Genomic DNA, 20733 nt, shown 5'->3' on the forward strand with positions numbered 1-20733 from the left:
TGACAGGTAATCACCACAGCTGTGCTGCTTCAGAAAAAGTTCTGTGTCCTGCGTCGATACGCCCCTTCGAGGACCTCCTTCGACGGCTGACGTCACCAGATGTTATATGTAGGATGCACGACGCCCGTAGCCTCAGTTTTAGATTTTTCCCAGAACGTGTGGTACCAATCTTCTGCCAGCATTACTACAGAAAGCCTTGCGAAAACGAAAGCTGCAATCGCATAAGAAATTCTGTAGAGGGGCAGGCTGGGAGGGTTCGATGTGGAATACGTCATCGGAACATCCCATCGAAAGAACGTTACCAGGTAAGAAAGTAACTTTTTCTTCGAGGGGATTGGTTCCTCCTACGTATTCCACATCTATGACAGACTCCCAAAGCAGTACCAACATATGGAGGTGAGGAAAGAATCTAGAATTTTAGAATGCCCAATCAAATTGCAGAATAGGGGACTGCCTTAGCAAAAGCCAAATCTTGCCCAAGGATAGAATCCAGGGAGTAGTGTCTGACCAAAGTATGGACAGAGGCCCATGTAGCTGCTTCACAAATGTTACGAATGGGAACACCCTTCCGCAGAGCAGTAGAGGCAGCCACACCCCTAGTAGAATGGGCCCGTAAGCCTACCGGAGGGTCCTTACCCGCCAAACGATAACATTCAGAGATTGTCAAGATAATGCATCTAGACAAAGACTGCTTAGTAACAGCTTGTCCCAAACGCCTTCCAGCATAACCTACAAAGAGCTGATCGTCCACTCTGACCCGGGACATGCGTGAGATGTAGAAACTTAAAGCTCTCCTAGGATCCAACCTATGGAGCCTCTCATCTTCCTTACCAGGATGCGGAGGAGGATAGAATGCCGGAAGAATGACCTTATGGCTCAAATGAAATTCCGACAACCTTCGGAAGAAAAGAAAGACGAACCCTAAGGACAACCCTGTGCTTATGGAACACCATGAAGGGTGGTTTGGCGGATCGTGCCTGCAACTCACTCACTCTACGAGCGGAAGTAACCGCAACTAAAAATACAATTTTAAAGGTCAACGTCTCAAAGGACAAGAAACTTAAGGCTCAAACGGAGCTCCCATTAGGAATTTTAGAACCAGGTTCAGATCCCAACCGGGCACCTGGAAAGGTGACGGTGGAAACACATTAGTGAGCCCTTTCAGAAACTGAGAAATCAAAGGAATTTTGAAATAAGAACACTCCTCAGACGAGCACTTAAATATGGACAGCGCCGCCAGGTAACCTTTAATGGTACCCACTTGCAGGCCCTTGTGGGCTAATGAAAGCAAAAAAGACAGAACCACAGGAATGGCAAATGAAAAAGGGTCCACATTCTTAACCCTGCACCAGTCGCAGAACTTTCTTCAACAGCAACGGTACAGGGAATTTGTTGCGGGGAATTTGTTGCGGGCCTTCTGGTCAAAAGCAACACCTCCATCACTTCTTCAGGGAGGTCCCAATCCTTATACCTCAACCTTTCAGAAGCCAAGCATGAAGGTTGAGGGAACTGACCTCTGGATGGAGAACCTGACCCCCACCCGCCCCTCCCATGAGAGCGGATCGTCTCGGTAGGGAAGACAGCGTAGAGGGCAGATGGACATGTCGAGAAGGTCCGGGTACCACACTCTCCTGGCCCATGCCGGAGCAATGAGGATCATTCGGGAACCGAACCTCCGTAGCACTTGCAGAATGACGGGGACTGGAGGAAACGCGTACAGCAGTGGGAAGGACCACTCCACTACAAACGCGTCCCCTTAGGCTCCTCTTGGAGGAAATTCCCGTGAGCAGAATCTTTCGCACTTCCGGTTGACACTGGTGGCGAAGAGATCCACTTGTGGGGTCCCCCAAAGGGCAAATATCTCCAGGAGAATCTCCTGAGCCAGCGCTCACTCATGAGAGACCGTGCGCTGCCTGCTCAGAGCGTCCGCCGCCACGTTTTCCTCTCCGTCCAGATGAACTGCAGAGATGGAAATTTCCTGCTGGATGGCCCAGAACCAGAGCTGCATCGCCTCTCTGCACCGAGGGAGAGACCCTGACCCCCCCCCCCTTTTTTGCTGAGGTAGTGCATGGCCACTGTATTGTCCGTCAGAATCAGGACATTCTTTCCCTGCACAGCCGGCAGAAAAACCTTCAGGGCAAGCCTGACGGCCCTCAGCTCCAACAGATTGATATGGAGTCTGGACTCCGATGGAGACCAACAACTGCTGACTGTCAACTCGTTGGCATGAGCTCCCCATCCCGTGAGGGATGTGTCCGTCACGATCGTCACCTCCAGCCAGGGTAGCCAAAATGGAGCCCCTTTCATCAGATTGCCTTTGACGGCCCACCACAGAAGATCCTGGGCGACAGAGGGCGGCACCTGAACTGGATCCGACATCCTGCCGAGGCCTGCGACCACTGCATCTTGAGAGCCCACTGCAAAGATCTCATCCGTAGCCTGGCCTCTGGCATCAGAAGAATGCAGGATGCCATGAGGCCGAGCAACCTCAAGAACTAGAAAGCCGGGAGTCTTTGGGCACGTTGAAACTTGTCCACCATCTGCAGAATGTGATGCACCCTCACCTGGGGAGGGTAACACTGCCCCAGAGATGTGTCGAGCACTGCTCCGACGTACTGGAGCCGCTGGGTAGGTGTCAAGTGGGACTTCAAGTTGAGGGAGAAGCCCAGCTTGTGAAGGGAGTGGCAGGTGACTGAGGAGAGCGTGCCCTGATGAACCAATCGTCCAGGTAGGGGTAGACGTGAATCCACCCTTTCCTGAGATACGCTGCCACCACCACCATGAGCTTGGTGAAGACACTCGAGCGGAGGTCAATCTGAACGGCAGGACCCGAAACTGAAAATGCGAGTCGCCAACCGCGAATAACAGGTACTTCCTGTGCTTGGGCTGAATCGGCACATTAAAGTAGGCGTCCTTGAGGTCGAGAGACACCAACCAGTCCTAAAGTTGAAGGGCCTGGAGGACTTGAGAGTAACCATCTTGAACTTGTCCTTCCTGAGGAGCTTGTTCAAACCACGCAAGTCCATGACGTGTCTCAGTCCCCCGTCTTTTTTCGGGATAAAAAAAAAAAAGCGGAATACCATCCCCCTTGTTCCTCTCGGCTACAGGCACCAGTTCTACGGCGCCTTTCTCCAGTAGGGAATTGATTTCCTGCGCAAGGAGCGGATCCAGACTCTTCAAAGAGAGATTCCCTGGTGGATTGTCGTGAGGCCTCTGCCGGAAAGGAAGACAGTAGCTGTGGGCTATGATCTCCAGAACCCACACATCTGAAGTGATGGCACGCCATTCTACAAGATGCTGCACCAGCCTTCCCCCAACCGGCGAACCATGGGACATGGCCTCATGACTGAGCTGAAGCGGCTGTGGCAGTGCCTGAGGGCAAAGAGGCAACTGCCCGAGCGGCTTTGGCACCTCAAGTACCTTGTTTTCCACCTCTAGTACTCCTACGTTGGCCCCTTTGACTGGCCGCTCCCCTCGATCTGCCAAAAGAGAGTAGTATCGAAAGGAACCTTCCCTCCATTGCTGTCCCCTAGGACGAAAAGGCAGAGGTTGGCGGACTGCAGCGCTCAACGACTTTGCTGCAGCTTTAGTGGTCTGCAACCTCTCAAGGCGCTCGGCAGCCTTATTGCCAAAAAGATGTACACCATAAAAGGCATGTTGAGAAGCTGGGCTTGTACATCAGGAGCAAACCCCGACTTCCACAACCACGCAAATCTGCGCATCACGGTGCTCGCCGCCATGGACCGGCTGACACAGTCTGCCATGTCCAGACCTGACTGAACGGATTCACACATGGTATCCTTGCCATCCGGAACGAGGGCAAGAAAACCATCCCGTTACTCCCCTTCGGGAACATGTTCAGCCGCCAAAGACACACAATTCCACAGAGTGTGAGTGAAACGTGCTAAGGCACACATGGAGTTGGCTGCCTGTAAATCCATACCCCCTGAAGAAAACACCCAGCCATCAGACAGTATTTTTTCGACAACGACTTGCTCACTGCCGGGAGACTCTCTGGAGCAGTCCAAGCCGCCGCCACCCTTCTCTGTAAAGCCATATGAAATGGCAGCACCGGGTCAGTGGGTGGACCTTGGTCAAGGACATCTGTCAGGTCATCCTGCAGAAAATCCACTGGTGGCGCAGACCACCCCAAGTACTCCGTCACCCTCGACATGAGACGCCGGTATGAAGACTCGGCGTGCGTGCCAGGCTCAGGCCTACTGAACTCAACCTCCGGAGAGGTGTCCAGACCACTGGCATTGTGCAAAGACTGAGGCAGGTCTTCCAACTGGCAAGGACCAGACAAGAGTTTGTCAGGAACCTCATCAGGAACCAAACCTCCATCAGACCCTTCATCCACCTCATAGATGTAATCCAGAAGCTGGAATAAATCCCTGGATGAAGGCACAGAAAAAAGGTTCAAATACAGGCCTCACTGACTTCTGCAGGGCCTTCCTCTGAGTTTCCACCGATGCACGGGGTACCTCCGGTAAAGCCTCCACAAAAGGCGTTGAGGGCTGCGACGGAGATGGCGCTGATTGCATCGACGTCTTCTTAGAAGACCTCACGGGCTCGGACGGTCTCGATGGCGACCTGGAACAGGCATGTCTAGAGCTATCGACCTTGTCCGATCGGGACCTCAACGGCTCCAAATGATCGCGCCAACCTCCCGAGCACAAAGGCATGCGAGCGGCGGCCCTAGCGCGTACCTTGCCAGCTTATTTCGAAGGCGCGGAGGGAACGGAGGGCTGCGATTCAAAAATCGCCATCATCTCCTTGCGAAATGCGTCCCATTCCGCCGGAGATGAGTGCTTGTTGGGACAAGCTACCCGCCGTCTGGCGGAGTCCTCAGACGAGGACGGGGAAGGCGACCGGTGACTGCGCTTCCTCAAGTGCCCAGAAGAGGCAGAGGAATGGCGGGAACCACTCCGGGACCGAGACCCCCTGGACTTATGCCGACGCGGAGAGTCGTCCCTCAAATCGTCGGTCGAAAGCCCAGCGGATTTCGACTTTCGGGGTTTGGAAACACTACCTACAGATAACTACTTCTTCTGCTCCCGCAAGGACTTTGAAGTCAAAGACTGCCAATCATCACAGTCGTCGGTGGCGTGGTCCTCGCAGAGGCACCAGAGGCAGACGGTGTGTGGGTCTGTAAGCGACATCTTGGAACCGCAGTCCCTCAAAGGACGAAGATCTCTCGAAGGACTTCCTGAGCTATCTCCCACTTGTGAGAGACTCTGCTCTGCCTGCTCAGAGCGTCCGCTGTCAAGTTCTTCTCTCCGGCTAAGTGAACTGCCGATAGAGACATTCCTTCTTGAATAGCCCAAACCCAGAGCTGCATCGCCTCTCTGCACAGTGGCAGTGATCCTACGCCTCCTCTTTTGTTGAGGTAGTGCATGGCCACTGTATTGTTCGTCATTATTAGGAAATCTTTCCCTTGTACAGATGTCAGAAAAGCCTTCAGCGCTAGTCTGATAGCTCTCAGCTCCAACAGGTTGATTGTCATGATTCCTACCCATGGGCATCTAGATCGAGTCCATCAGCCCCGGGAGCAGGCATCCAGATCCTCATTAAAACCCCAAAAGCCCCGGCTGGGGGCTGTTTGGATTCAGTCCTGGCGCCTTAGGCGACAGGCTCATCATAGAAATCAGTCCTGGCGCCATAGGCGCCAGGCTCATAGACTTTACTTACCTTATGCAGCATGCTGCAAATGAGTCCAAGCCAACGTGAGGCCTGGATGGGACTATTTTATTACAGGGACTATTTTTTACTCGGGTATGGTTCTGGGGAACTTCTTACCTTGAACTACTTTGCAGGCTATTTAAACCACGCCCGAACAGCAGCCCATGCTTTGTGTTATTCTGCATCCAGCAGCGTGATGCTCACCGTGTCTGCAAGTCAGCATCCAGTCTTCTGCCACGCCCGCCTCGAATCCGGAGCTCCTAGACAAAAGGAAAAGAAAGGAGAAGAGGTTAGATCACGAAAACTATTTGATTCCTTGCCTGATTCCGGACCCAGCACATCTCCGAGCCTAGAAGAACAAGTTACTTCTTACCTTGTAACATTCTTTCGACGGGATGTACCTCCGACGTATTCCTCATCTTAGATATCTCCTTCCAGCTCTGCTGGCCTCGGAAAAATATTTCTCTAGAGGGCTCTGCGCGTCGTAGTCCTCCGAGTCAATGTCCCTCGACAGCCGCCGTATCGACGTCGACGTCATCCTGCCTATAAAGGCCGCGCGCAGTGTCCGTTTCTCAGTTCCGTTTTGTAGCCCACAATAATTAATTCTGGACTAGACTAATCACCCTGAAGGAGCGTAAGCTGCAACAACAAGGAAAGTAGAACTGCGGGGATGGATGGGAGGGTCGATGAGGAATACGTCGGAGGAACATCCCGTCGAAAGAACGTTAAAAGGTAAGAAGTAACTTGTTCCTCGAAGGGATTGTGTCCTCCGACGTATTCCTCATCTTAGATAGGCTCCCATAGCAGTATTCTATTATTGGAGGAGGGAGTACTGACTTCACGCTGTCTTCTATTGATGAATAGAATGCAGTACAGCCCTTCCAAGCCTAGTCTCTTGACTGGAGGAGGAATCCAAGTTGTAAAATCGTGTAAAGGAGTGGACAGACGACCATGTAGCGGCCGCACAGATGTCTTTAACCGGCACACCTCTTGAGGGCCGATGAAGCTTCAATACCCTCTGGTCGAATGAGCCCTAAGGTTTTGAGGGGGCTCTTTCCCTGCCAGTTTAGAACATTCCAGAATGGCTAGAATGATCCATCTGGAAATGGTCTGCTTAGTTATTGGTAACCCGAGCTTGTGACCTGTGTAACCTACAAACAGCTGGTCTGCCTGTCTTATCCTGGCTAGTCTACTGATGTAAAAACTTAAAGCCCTTCTAGGGTCTAGCCCATGTAACCTCTCTTCCTCTTTCCCCGGATGAGGAGGAGGATAGAAAGATGGTAGGGTAATCTTCTGAGTGATATGGAATTCAGAAACCACCTTTGGGAGGAAATTAGGCTTCACTTGCAGGACAACTTTGTCTTTGTGAAAGATTGTGTGAGGGGGTTTACAAGAAAGAGCTTGTAATTCGCTCACCCTTCTAGCAGATGTAAGTGCTATTAATAAAACATTAAGGGTAAGGAATCTTAACGAACAAGAATGGAGTGGTTCGAAAGGTGTGCCCATCAGGAAAGTTAGGACTAAGTTTAAATCCCATAGGGGAACTTGGAATGGTCTTGGGGGATAAACATTGGTTAACCCCTTTAGAAACTGTATTACCAAGGGTAACTTGAAATAGGATGGTTCTTCCGCAGTGTGCTTAAAGATGGATAGTGCTGCGAGATAGCCCTTAATGGTGCCAACTTGAAGGCCTGAATTTACCAAGTATAGTAGGAAGGACAAAACCATTAGTGTACCACATGAAAAAGGGTTGATATTCTGTTCTCTACACCAGCTGCAAAATCTGTTCCAACGGCAGCGGTATAAAGACTTTGTTGCTGGCCTCCTTGCCGAAAGCAACACTTCCATAACATCATCAGGGAGGTCCCAATCCTTGTACCTCAGCCTTTCAGAAGCCAAGCGTGAAGGTTGAGGGTTTTGATGTCTGGATGGAGAACCTGACCTCCCTTCTGTGAGAGTAGGTTCACTCTGAGTGGAAGTCGAATTGGAGGGCAGATGGACAAGTCTAGAAGGTCCGGGTACCACGTTCTCCTGGCCCAATCCGGGGCAATTAGGATCATGGTCCTCCGGAATCTTCTCAACCTCCTGATCATTTGAGGAATGACAGGGACCGGTGGGAACGCGTACAGAAGCGGAAACTCCCAGTCCACTATGAACGCGTCTCCCAGAGCTCCTCTCGGGGGAAATTCCCTTGAGCAGAACAGATCGCATTTCCTGTTGAGGCTGGTGGCGAACAGATCCACCTGAGGGGTTCCCCAAAGGACGAAGATCTCTTGAAGGACTTCCTGAGCTAGCTCCCACTCGTGGGAGACTGTGCTCTACCTGCTCAGAGCGTCCGCTGTCAAGTTCTTCTCTCCGGCTAGGTGAACTGCCGATAGAGAGATTCCTTCTTGGATTGCCCAAAACCAGAGCTGCATCGCCTCTCTGCACAGGGGTAGTGATCCTACGCCTCCTCTTTTGTTGAGGTAATGCATGGCCACCGTGTTGTCCGTCATTATCAGGACGTTTTTCCCTTGTACAGCTGGCAGGAACGTCTTCAGCGCAAGTCTGATGGCTCTCAGCTCTAACAGGTTGATATGTAGTCTGGACTCCGATGGAGACCAACGACTGCTGATGGTCAAGTCGTTGGCGTGGGCTCCCCACCCCGTGAGTGAGGCATCCGTGACTACTGTTATCTCCGGCCAGGGTTGCCAAAAATGTTCTCCTTTCAGAATGTTCTCCTGACAGGCCCACCACTGAAGGTCTCGAGCCACCCTGTCGGGAACCTGAAGAAGATCTGTCATTCTCCCTGAGAATTGTGACCACTGAGTCCTCAGTGCCCACTGGAGGGATCTCATTCTCAGGCGAGCCTCTGGCACTAGGAAAATGCAGGATGCCATGAGGCCTAGCAACCTCAAAAAGTCGAAGGCTGGGAGACGTTGGGCATCTTGGAACTTGGTAACCATCTGTAGAATATCTTGAGCCCTCACCTCTGGTGGCGAGGCTTTTCTCAGGGAAGTGTCCAGGATCGCTCCTATGAACTGGAGTCTCTGCGATGGTATCATTTATGACTTCTTTAAATTGAGGGAGAAGCCCACTTTGTGAAGGGAGTGGCACACGTGATTTAGCTGGATTTGAGCTTGTTCCGAAGAAACAGCCCTGATCAACCAATCGTCCAGGTAGGGGTAGACGTGAATCCCTTCCCTCCTTAGACTTGCCGCCACTACCGACATTAACTTGGTGAAGACCCTCGGGGCGGAGGTCAGCCCAAATGGCAGCACTCGAAATTGATAGTGAGAGTTGCCAATTGCGAACCTCAGGTATTTCCTGTGTTTGAGATGGATAGGCACATGGAAATAAGCGTCCTGAAGGTCCAGAGATACCAACCAGTCCTGGAACTGAAGGGCCTGGAGGATCTGAGAAAGAGTGACCATCTTGAATTTGTCGTTCCTGAGGAATTTGTTCAATTCTCGCAAGTCCAAGATGGGTCTCAGTCCTCCGTCTTTCTTTGGAATGAGAAAGTAAGGGGAGTACCAGCCCTTGTTCCTCTCTGCTACAGGTACCGGTTCTATGGCACCTTTCTCTAGCAGGTCCAAAATTTCATGCAAGAGGAGCGGATCTGGAGCTTTCTGAGAGCTGATCCCCGGTGGATGACTCTGAGGTATGCGTAGGAAAGGCAGGCAGTAACCTTGGGCAACTGTTTCCAATGCCCAAGCATCTGACGTGATAGCCTGCCATACCGCCAGATGTTGAGTCAACCTGCCTCCTACAGGTGTCCTGTGAGGGAAGTCCTCAGAGTGGTTTTGGGGCGGCTGATGCAGATGCCGATGGTTAAGAGGCACCTGCTGTTGCTGCGGCTTTTGAATATCTACCCCGTCCACCTCGGGTAGTTCTTTGTCCCCTTTGAGCCGGTCGTCCTCTACCTCTTCCGAATGCGGAGTAGAAGCGAAAGGACTTACCTCTCCAAGAGGTTCCTGAAGGGCGATATGGTGTCTGACGGATTGCAGCGCCTAAGGATTTTGCTGCTGCCTTCGATGTTTGTAGTTTTTCTAAACTGTCATCCGCCTTCTTACCAAAGAAGAGCCATCAAAGGGCATATTCAAGAGTCTGCTTTGCACATCTGGAGCAAAACCAGACTTTCGCAACCAAGCAAATCTCCTGGTTGTTCTACTTGCCGCCATGGCCCTGCTGATACTGTCAGCAGAATCGATGCCAGTCTGAAGGGAATCGCACATTGCGTCCTTACCATCCTTAATGATGTTGAGAAACGCTTCCCTTTCTTCTCCCTCCGGGAGGCAGTCAGCCGTTGACTCCCAAAGTGTGTGGCTGAACCTTGCGAGCGTACAAGTAGCATTGATGGATTTCAACGCCATGCTACATGCGGAAAATACTTTTTTGGCCATCGAGTCATATCTCTTAACCCTGTCCTGTGGAACAGTAGGGAAAGCCGATTTACTACCTGCTGAAGTAGCTGCCTGAACAACCAGACTCTCTGGAGTTGGGTGTTTGGAGAAATAGTCAGGGTCAGCAGAAGACACCCGATATTTAGCTGTGTTACGCTCACCTGGTTCCCACAGGGGCATCGATCGGACCCGGACAGCTGCGGTCTCCACCAACGTGATGCGTAGTGAAGAGATGACAGTCTGGACTGGCCCGCCTAATCTTGTCTGCTGGACGCGTAGAAGTATTCTCCTGCAAGTGGAGAAAGGGATTTAGCCACCCGTGGACTTTAGTGATGGCCCCCCACAACTGTTCTCGTTCTCCCCACTTATCACCTCCGATATCCCCTCTTGGTAACCTCACCTTATGTTTTTAAATGATGAGCTCTCCATTCTGCATGGCATGCAGGGGCGCGTAGATACCAGTTCCTTCACTGGTTTGAAGGTACTGGAGGAGTTCCGGAGGAATATTGACTCCAGTGTCTATAAAGTTCAAAGAGTTCAATATGTCCGATGTTCACTCTTGTTCCATTCCCTCATTAGGTTGCAGCTGGGTCCAAAAGAATATTGCCTGGAGGCAGCTGATGGCGTTCAGGTTAGAGTCTGTATTACCAAACACTGTCCGGTAAAAGTTGCATGGGTTTAACTTGCTGTTTTCTCTCCCTTTATAGGTGTGCCATAGGAAGATGCGGCGAATTAAAGGATAATACCTCCGGTGGTAAAGCAGGTAAGCCTATGGTGGCAAAGAGATTGTCTTTGTCAGTTTTCTCGGCTCACCTTGTTATTCCTTTTGTTTTCCCCCCAGGTGCAGGGTTTCGATGAAGAAAATGATGGAGGCAGTGCCGAGTTGAAAGATGCGGTGGACTGGTGAGTAAAACGCGGCGCTGCTGCTGGCGAAGCGACACGTGCTGAAATAATGTCCTTTCCAGGCTCGGAGATGTGCTGGGTCCGGAATCAGGTAAGGAATCAAATAATGTCCGTGATCTAACCTCTTCGCCTTTCTTTTCCTTTTGTCTAGGAGCTCCGGATTCGAGGCGGGCGTGGCAGAAGACTGGATGCTGACTTGCAGACACGGTGAGCGTTACGCTGCTGGATGCAGAACAACACGAAGCATGAGCTGCTGTTCGGGCGTGGTTTAAATAACCTGCAAAGTAGTCCCATGTAAGAAGTTCCCCAGAACCACACCCGAGGAAAAAATAGTCCCTGTAATAAAATAGTCCCATCCAGGCCTCACGTTGTCTTGGACTCATTTGCAGCATGGTCTGCATAAGCTAAGTAAAGTCTATGAGCCTGGGGGCTGTTGGGGTTTTAACGAGTATCTGGATGCCTGCTCCCGGGGCTGATGGACTCGATCCGGATGCCCGGGGGTAGGCATCATGACAAGCTGATCGTTTTTTTTTTTTTAACTGCTGGGATTACCTCAGGTGTTTCCCAGTTGGCCAATATTCTCTTTTGTAATGCTGCATGAAATGGCACCACAGGATCCTCCTGTGGACCTTTGACCAAGATGTCTGTGAGGTCGTCTTGCGGAAAAGCAGGTGAGGGTGTGGACAATCCCATAAACTCTATTATTCTTGCAATCAAGGTTTTGTACGGGGTTTCAGCATGTTCCCCTGGGTCTGGTGTGGCAAATTCCACTTCTGGGGAAGTGTCCAACCCACTTGCTTGCTATAGGGTTTCGTGGAAGTCTTTCAACCTACCTTCCTCAGAGGTAAATTCCTCTGGTGCATGAGTTGCAGATCCCTGCAACTCAAAAGGTCTTTCCTGATCTGAATCCTCCCCTTCTTCATAAATAGAAGATAAGACCCTGGAGTGGTCAGGTCTTGAAAATGGTATAAATCCCATTTCCAGAGCAGAAGGAGCCAAATTTGTCATGATTGGTTGAGAAAACGTCGATGACGCAGACGTTAAAGGCTTCAAAGCCATCGAAAAAGGCGTCGAAAAAGGTGGTAGAGGCCTCGATGAACTCGAGAGTATCGGGATTCTACTCGAGGTTGTCGATGACATTCTCGTGCTCGAGGCTCTGGGTATGGCCACTGGCTGTGGTTTTATCCTTTCTCGGCTTCGAAGACAGCGTCGACTCGACTGACCTGTGCGTCGAAGAACCCTTCGATAACGGCATCGATGACGCCGATCTATGTGTCGAAGGGATCTTCGACGACGGCGCCGAAGACGCAACTTTGCCTTTACTCGAAGGTTTGTGACGCGCTCGAGTGGCTTCTTTCACCAGGTACTGCGACTCGCGGATTTTTGATTTTTCGGGTCCTTCACCCAGGGTATCACTCTCAGCAGTCTTCGAGGGGGTCGAGGCCGCTTTCTCGAAGACGCTTCGCATCTTTTTCCTGAATTCCTACCACTCAGCCTGAGAGCTATGTTTTGTGGGGCAGGAGACCCTTTTTGGGGAAACGGAAGACCAAGACGAGGAAGGGGATCTTCGACGTCTCTTTTTTGAATGCTTAGATCTCGAAGAGTGATGGGAACTGCTTCGAGACCTAGAACGAGAATGTCTTATGATGGCGAGGAGACGAATGTCTCGACTCCGCCGAGGAAACTTTTGAAGAAGTTTTAACTGCCTTACCTCTCTCAAGCTTCCCCTTATGCTCCTTCAAGGCTTTCGCCGTCATGGACATGCAGTCCTCGCACTCCGAACAATGGTGCTCGATTCCCAGGCACCACAAACGGATCCTGTGAGGATCCGTCAACGACATTTTCTTTCCACAGTCTTTGAAGCCGGACCGTGGAGTCGTCGGTTCGGGTGAGGAAGCCATCGAGTACGAGTCGGTATTCACGAGGAATATATCGATATATTTGACTGAAGAACTGAGCAACGATATTCCGAGGCCCCACGAAGCGCGGAAAAACGGAACTGAGCAACCGGTGCTACACGAGTCCATTTATACGCATGGTGATGTCAGTCAGCACCGATACGGAGGCCGTCGAGGGACATCGGCTCGAGGGACGTCGACGCGCAGCGCCCTCTCCTGAAAAAAAAATTCCGAGGCGAGCAAGCTGGGAGATGATCTATCAAAGATAAGGAATACGTCGGAGGACACAATCCCTTCGAAATAGAGTTTTCTTTTTTCTTCTTTATTAATATACAGTTTGTCTATAAGAAGACATTTGTAAAATTCCTTGATGTCATTTGTGAACAAAAAGAAATACATTTGATTTAATCTGTTATTATTTGACATCATTTTTGCATTAAAAGAATCTATTAATTAAATACAAGAATATAAGGGAATCTTTCCCACAGGAGTGACTGGTTAACTTCTCAAGTGTTTGATAAGCCATTTTTTCTGTTAGTATATGCTTTCCTGACCATTAATATTCTCCGTCTCCTGGGGTAATTTGGTTTGTGGCTCTTTGCTCTTATCAGCTCCATTTGCCTTTATTTCATAGAATTCTCTTTCACCTATTGGAGTATGTTCTCCCTCTGATTTGTTTTTCTCTTCAGCCTTTAAAGTATCTGGTATTTTTCCTTCTTCCCAGAGCGCTTGTGCCTCAGTTTCAATAGTTTCAATAGTCTCTCTTTCAAGCTTAAAGTAGACGCTTGTTCTTAGAATATTACAGTTCCACTTCATTAATGTTACATTCCAGTTCTCGTCAATTTCACTGGGACCAGTCTCTCCCGATTTGGATCGATTCCCCAGCGGCCTCCAGGTTCTCCCAGTTACCTTGGTGTCTGCACGGGAACGTGTCCGGGGCTGGTGCCTGCTGGGGTCTTCGTTCGTTCCTGTTTTCCGGTTTCTTGTTTCTGCCAGTGTCTCCCTCCCTGTTGGCTCCCTCACTGCGATCATGTATCACTTTCTGTAACCGGCTGTCTTGCTGATTCCTCAGGCGAGTGATTACGGCATTGTTATACATGCACACTGCCCACCACAAAGCCATCCTGGTCAAGTTACCACAGGGACTTGAGTTCCCGTCTCCGTAGCTTCTACTGCCGCTTAGACGCTGGACCTCTAACGACTTGCTCTTACATATGGAGCGCCTTCGAAAGTTGCTCGCTCCACAGCTCTCTTCAGCTCCACCTCTCTGTGTTACGCTGTTCGGGGGCTTCCCCTGCATGCGTGCGTCAGCTTCACCACGCCCCGGTGTGTCCTCTTCTAGTTTCTTCATCCTAGTTAAATGGAGGTCTTTAAGAGACAGACCCTCTTTCTTGTCCGTACCAAGGTGTATGATCCTTAGTCGAGTCTATGAATTTTGCCCAGTGTTTCATATTGGATGAACCCATATATGCCACCATGGGGATTGGCTTAGGGAGTTCCTCATAGGAGCGGGAGTCCTTGTGCCCAAAGCGGGATTCTCTCCCAGTAAAGTCCCACTTTTCTCGACTCCTAGGGAGGCTGTTGTGGAGTGGTCTCATCTCCCTACCCTCAAAGGGGGGTGGCTATCCCTTTGGGAGAAGGGGCAAATTCCCTGGATTCGTCACAGTACTTAACATACAAAACTGATTAAAGCTCTGAAGCACTGTCAATAAGCTCAATGCTGATGCTTCCATTTCATGTAGTTTCACAATTATAATGCAGTGACGACAGGGAGCTAAATTCTTCTTTGCTGGATTTGCAGACTTTTAAGATACCATATTAAACAGAATATTTAAAAGACAAAAATCAGGAAAACATTCAATACAGCATCCAATTATTTTAAACAAACCGACTTGCACATCTAACAAAATCAAGGAGGGAGGAAAACACATTTTTCAGTAATCTTTAGAGCTCTGACACCTCTGGCATTAAATAAATAAAATAAACTCCATACTCAGACGAACTTGAAAATTGAAGGCTAGGAAGAGGCCTTTAGCCAGTATCTTGCACTAAAGAACACATTTGCCCCTATACAGAGCTTTAAACACAAAGCTAATTGTTACGAGAACATTCTAGACAAACTTCTTTTTACAATGAATTTAAATTGAAAAAAGGGAAAGTGTAATCTTACCTTATTGTCTTGATAATCCATGAAAATCGCCTAACTCCATGCCCGCAAAAATAGGTAGAAAATAAAGTAATATACTGTTAGAAAATGCCATAGATTAAATACAATAAAAACTAATGAAAAAAACCTCAATTCTGATATAAATGTTTATTTTTAAAACAGAGTATTCCAGTTGATAACTGCCTTACCAAACATCACCACTTTCTTGATCCTGCCCACGGAGCATACAACCAGGTAGCAAAAAACATCACTAAAGGGGAAATAACACAAAAAGTTGAAACTTTGAAATCCAGAGATCTGCATAGAAAAATCCAGAGTTAAAAATTACAGAATTGAGTTGACCACTTAGCTCAGACAAACTGTAATTGTGACAGAAATAAACAAACTAACAAGCAACTGCTGAAAAAAGGCATCTTCTGAAAACGGGTTTACAAAAAGGTTTGATTACTTTTATATGTCGATATGTTAGAAAATAAATGTTCGCACGTACTGTGTGGGTATGAATAGAATAGGCTCAGGGACAACTGTAATCCCAGTCACTAGCCCCCTTTTTCCATATTAATGGGTTGTCATCTGCAATGGGAACGGGACCAGAACCTTTTATACAGAATAAAAGCAGTGCAATTCAAAGTGTGGTGCATGAACACAAACTACACCAAGGAACGCCCTTGTTGATTCTACCAACTTCACCAACAGTCCTTTCCCATCTGCTTGGGCCAGATCAAACAAAAAGCTATGCTTTATTGGTGACAGTAGGTGGAGGGAGGGGGATTCCAACTGAGGAAGGGGTCTAGAGTCGAGGAGTACAGTAATAGGTAGAGAATTCTTTCTTTATTGCTATTATTTACTGTGCAATACAGTTAAAAATAAACTTTTCACACATACCTCCACATACAAAAATATTTCTAATATCCAACATGTTTTGGGTTATATAGAAGATAAAAGCCACTTTAATAATTCTAACAGCAGCTAGAATCGCCTAAAATGCGGTCCTGAAAAAAGTCAGGCTTAAAGAAGAAATGTCATGAACAAAGTGAAGAAAACACAAATGCCTCAAATTCTGTAGCTCAACACAGTTTATATAAAGATGCTCCAAAGTTGATATTATTAACATCTTTACAATATCGACATACTGTGTCACGATGAGGCAATTTTGTTCTCACCCCCAAGATTTTGTTTGTTTGAAATCCGTTTAAATGGATCTTCAAAAAGGCATTTCTTAGAATTCTACAACGGTGTTGAACTAAATAGCCTGGCAACACAGTGCTTTTTTGCAGATTTCCCCAAGATCTGAAAAGGTTTGTAATAGGAAATAAAATATCTGAATTTACATCTGTCTCTGTTCCCAAATGGCTTTTTTTTTTTAAATCAATAAAGGATTATTATGATTTCAGTAGAAATAACTCTGCTACAGTACTGAACCCATTCGGTAATAATGCTTGAACGCCCATCCTCCATCAGAGGTTTCAATAAGGAAAAGATTAATGGGATGAGTGAACTAAAGGTTTTAGAAGAAGCAATAGGTCTCAAGATAATTATGCCTTGATAGAGGGGTAAGCAAAGTATCTGATTATTGGGACTGGCACACCTGGTAAATCTAACACTTTTTGCCATATTAGAACTTTTTCCAGCAAAGACCACTGCTTTAAATCTTCTGTAGGAAAACAATTGGCACCATAGCAAAGGCAGGGGATCACTTTAGTTTTATAGAAAGGCAAAAGCAGAAACTTTGAAAGTGTACTGTATGTAAAATGTAAAAGCATAACCCTTTAAATGGTTACAAACTATTAGGTTTATTCATTACATTAATGCCCAAATATTTAAATTGATCTATTACCTTTCAGCTGGACCATTTTAATTTTTCAAATTAAATTCTGTGTGTTTCGCGGAGGCAGAGAGGACCATAACAATTAATTAGGGAGTATTTATTACAAAGATGTTATTTGACCTATAGTCATCAACACTGCCAATGACCTTTGTTGACCAATAGGTGTTTGATCTCAAATAAACAAGCCATCTTTGTAAGCAAGCCAACAGAATGAAGCCTAGCCCAGTTTAAGAGGGACTACCATTACTTTCATTAATAAGGCAGACAAGGCTGAAATATTAAGGTTGAATAAGGCAGGAGCCAAGAAACACCCTGCCGTAGCCCTTTGAATGTCATAATCCTCTTAGACATATGGCTTTTGGTATCCAACCTTACTAGGAGGGAAATATTCGAATGCAGACCTCTAAGCATATCTATTAGTGGAATCAGGAAGCTCCATGAAGATAATTTAGACCAGAGCTTTACTTGATTGCGTCAAGGGTTTTGACCCATGTTGAATCCTTAGACTGGGTAGATGTGGGGATGAGCTGGCGCCGCCCATTATTCTATCCCAGAACAAACTAAATCAATAGACTGGGTGGATGTGGGGATGAGCTGTCGCCACCCACATTCACGCCAGAATCCAGGAGAACTGAGCAGTTGGCACAAGACCACTCCAAAGATACAACCTTCTTGTGGGGGGGTTCCACATCACCACTCTAATGTAAGGATGCCTATCAAAATAATAGCAAAAATCTCCTGTCAAATTCAAGACAACTCAAAAATGGATGCAGTACCGACAAATTCCCCAAGGCGGCGCTAGCGGTCTAAACTCTGATAGGGAAACTGTATTTAGGAGTTGCAAGAAGGGCAGGGACTTCAAAGCTTGTTGGTTAATTGAAAATCTTAGCAACCTGCTGTTCCCAGAGGCCAAGAGGCTGAGAACTCTTAACCCCCCACAGACTCTCAACAGGAGGCAGGATATCACATGGCCCTTCTGAGTGAGAGGGAGGGGGTTTCCCCTTCAGCCTGGAGGAGAGAGACAATAGCCCCTTTCAGTTGAATGGGGTATGTTAATTTTGAGTGTTTCCTGTCAACAGCCCTCTGCCACCAAGGAGAGACATGTGATCACTGACCCACCCAGACTTCTGGAGGCGGACCCAAACACTTTGGGGAGTTGAATTGCAACAAATATATATTTTATAGAAACAGTGATAACTTATTGTAACCAAATGACAGGAATGTACAACTTTGAGAGTCTTAGTATGGAAAATGCCCTCACGATTTGAGTCCAAACTCCGATTTGTATCATGTTTTGGGGCAAAACCCCGCTAATTATGAATATTGTAGACACTGTATTTAAGCTAGAGACATGGAAAGTTACTGGGATATATGTGGAAGGGAAATGTACCTGTGTATAATTTTTGATGAAAAACCAATGTTGCAAAACCCACTAAAATCGAAAATAAGTTGCCATTTTTGAATGCAAGCTCCTAGAAACGCCAGAGTCGGGACAGGGACTATCTTTAGTAATATATGATGTGTGTATGTGATGTCAAATAACTGTGTACCTGGGAAATATGTATTTGGATCAGAAATAGATTTGTGCGCACATTGAACAGGGGAGTGTTATTTCTGCAGGTCATAAAAATGACATCACTCTGACACACTATCCCTTCCCAAATCAGGGACCAAAGAATCTATTGACCTATCAAATCAGGAGAGGGGCAGGCTTAGTGATGCTAGCCTCTCCACCCACTTTTTAAAACACATAAAAAGAGACTGCTGGGACAGGTAGAGACATTCAATTCCATTTGCTGCGGAGCATGCTGACCGACGACTCCACATCCAGAGATCCAACACTTAGACTTCAAAGCTAAACAGAGACTACAGAACTTTGAACCAAGAAGGCCCACTGCAAGCAAAAGTATTTGTCAGCAGGCCTCAAAATCTTTTGCAAACTATTCAACAGCCGGGCGAGCTGTTTGAATTCTTTGCCAAGAACTTTTGCCGGAACCGCAGACCAGACCCAGACCGCTGTGAGCAGAACCAGAGATCCGGATCGCTGTGAGCAGAACCGGTGCCTGATTGACCCGCCGAGCAGAGAGAACCGCCACTGGACGAGTTGACCAGATCCGTGACGAGGCCCATTCATTTCAAAATTCGGAGTGAGTATCCGCCAGAACTGTCCAGAACCCAATCTCTTAGTTAAAATAATCTAATCCAAACTATTTTAACCTAATTAGAACAGCCTCCTAGAAATCGTGTCATCTGTCATTTTTAAAGCTGCACAACTGTCACCTGTCGATTCTGCAGCTGCAAGCTGTCACCTGTCATTTTGAGTTTTACTTTAAATCCGAAAATCTACCTTTATTAAATCGTCCGTATCTCTGGAACCGTTTGTCCTATGAACAAGATTTAACTTTCCTCTGAAAGCTTAGAATCTAAGCTTTCCAACAAGCCTTCCTCCTTTATACTTTTACCGTCTTCCTCCTTTATACTTTTACCACAATCGCGATTTACGCACTCGCAAAATTTACCACGATTTGCGATTTGGCTCAATTTCTCCACTTGTCAAAATAGCAGCTCCATTCCTTCCTTTGTTAAAATCCGTTTGCAACTTGGTAATAACTCAGAGCATTGCTAAAGTGAGCCTGAACTAATACTAACAAGCATCTCTCACTCACCCTGAATCTCTAGAGGGTATTAAAATCAGTTAGCACATTTTCCCATCCATTGCCATCACATTTAAAAGCATTGTGGGCCTGTGTTTCAAACTTCTACCTGTTTCCTCTAAGCTTGCTGGGGGGGAACTGAATTCCGTATTGTATTTGATTGTATTCCTGAAGACTGCGTGTGTTACTTCCATCTCCTTGCATTGGATATAGGGGGGGGGATGAATTGCCACCAGGGGAAAAGTGAACATATTATCTCTTGTGAAACCATATCAGTTTATTGTCTGTACTGCATTTATTCCACCTTGCATTTCCTTGAAACCATAAAGCATTTCAGCTACCTCATCATCTATACTACTTCTAAGTAACCAAATCAGTTTACCAGTAGAACATTATCCATTGTTGATCACTGTCATACTGTAAGTGTGATATCCAATATTAATTTATTATAAAAGTGTGATAGATATATATATTGTTATACTTCTCAAATAAACCTTTTAAATTTGCAAAACAGACCTACTTCTTGGCTCAGTGGGGCCAGGGGGATTCTAAGAGAGGGGTGTTATATAAGGGTTGTCATCCAGAGTACATGAACTGGACCTAAAAATATATCAATAAGGGTTTCCCTCAGCATCGCAAACTAGGCATTGACTTAGCTGTAGTGTTGAAGTGAAGCCGCTTAACAATTGACACTATCGAAAGCCATGGAGAGATCAATGAATGCCACGTATAAGGGAGCTTTCTTCCTCCACGGTTGGGAAAAGAGGCAGTACAAAATAATTTTGGCAGATACCTAGACACTTTCAAAAACCTAATTTAAATAAATTGATTCTATTGAGCAAATATGCCCAGTGAGCACATTAGTTTAAGACTATAGATGAAAAAATATTAAAGCAACCCCCAATAAGTTTATGGGACCATAATTAGATGTTAAGGAGCAAGCACCCTTTTTGTAAATGGGAAACAAAAACACAGACTTCCAGGACAATGGGAATTACTTTAACAGTATACTCTTGCACAGCATAAACAGGACCTTCGCCCAAAGTGCTGGGTTAGCCTTCAACGTTAAGTTTGAAAGGACATCCGGCCCTACCGGTTTAGATTGTTTTGCTTTATTAATCATTAAAAGAAAGTTCTCTTTCGAGAAATCTAGACGCCAGAAGTGTTGCCATAATTGAACCCCAGGTTTCCTTGGTATAAATTGATGGGTTATCATCTA

General features: G+C 47.2%; 1 protein-coding gene across 14 annotated transcripts in view; it reads right to left on the reverse strand.

Moving 5' to 3' along the window:
- LOC138488440 (apoptosis-inducing factor 3-like) overlaps positions 1-20733 on the reverse strand; it is a 1275087-nt gene that overhangs the window by 1036377 nt on the left and 217977 nt on the right. For 5 of the 14 annotated variants that reach the window (XM_069615388.1, XM_069615390.1, XM_069615386.1 and 2 more), the window contains exons 2-3: positions 15221-15282; positions 15036-15069 (exon numbers count right to left, since the gene is read on the reverse strand). The exons of 4 other annotated variants lie outside the window; for them this stretch is intronic. In XM_069615388.1, coding sequence (XP_069471489.1) covers positions 15036-15069; positions 15221-15282 — 96 coding nt within the window. The remainder of the gene's footprint in view (positions 1-15035; positions 15070-15220; positions 15283-20733) is intronic. 5 more of the 14 variants (XM_069615394.1, XM_069615398.1, XM_069615399.1 and 2 more) reach the window with 2 other exon arrangements.

Source organism: Ambystoma mexicanum, chromosome 9, assembly GCF_040938575.1.
Source record: "Ambystoma mexicanum isolate Mex_15411 chromosome 9, UKY_AmexF1_1, whole genome shotgun sequence".
In the NCBI taxonomy this organism is placed as follows: domain Eukaryota; kingdom Metazoa; phylum Chordata; class Amphibia; order Caudata; family Ambystomatidae; genus Ambystoma; species Ambystoma mexicanum.